Here is a 524-nt window from a genome sequence, read left to right on the forward strand (position 1 = left end):
GTAATATTTAGCAAACCGTACCAGATTTGTGAAGTAATATCCTCCTTCTCCGGTCATTAATCTACTAGCGTTGCAAAACCTCGTGATAAAATTTATGTTGCTTTTGAGACGCGCGGGATTAGCCTTTAAAACGATGAATATAAGCGCCGGAAGAAATTCATCGGCAGACGCTGGCCCGTCGACGGATTGTTGCAACAACAAGAATATATTGCTACAACAGTGAATCACGCACGCAAGTTTCTCTTGGGGCGCTTTAGCGGAATCCATATTTAAAAGATCTGAAAGAAATTCGTGTTTTTACATTATTCGTGCTGCAATTGCGAATTGCAGAATTTTTGATAACTGATTAATACGATTTCATTAAGTAATATAACGAACCTGTAATAGACGTGTAAACAAGTTCTCTAACGTCCGAGCTGGTCTCGTGAATCCTACATTCCAGATTCTTACCGCTAATCCAATTTAACTGCCGTATCCTATTAGGAAGAAAAAAATCACTGATAATATTCTTTAAATATAAAAAC

General features: G+C 37.6%; 1 protein-coding gene across 1 annotated transcript; it reads right to left on the bottom strand.

Annotated features, from left to right (window-relative positions):
- Positions 1–21: 21 nt before the first annotated feature.
- Positions 22–476, bottom strand: LOC105462332 (rab5 GDP/GTP exchange factor-like; the record flags this gene model as incomplete). Its single annotated transcript, XM_011708854.1, has 2 exons — positions 22–278; positions 379–476. Coding segments are annotated over 2 exons (355 nt in total), but the record flags the coding sequence as incomplete, so codon positions are not given.
- Positions 477–524: the final 48 nt, after the last annotated feature.

The sequence above is a fragment of the Wasmannia auropunctata genome, unplaced genomic scaffold, assembly GCF_000956235.1.
Source record: "Wasmannia auropunctata unplaced genomic scaffold, wasmannia.A_1.0 LD265631.1, whole genome shotgun sequence".
Lineage (NCBI taxonomy): Eukaryota > Metazoa > Arthropoda > Insecta > Hymenoptera > Formicidae > Wasmannia > Wasmannia auropunctata.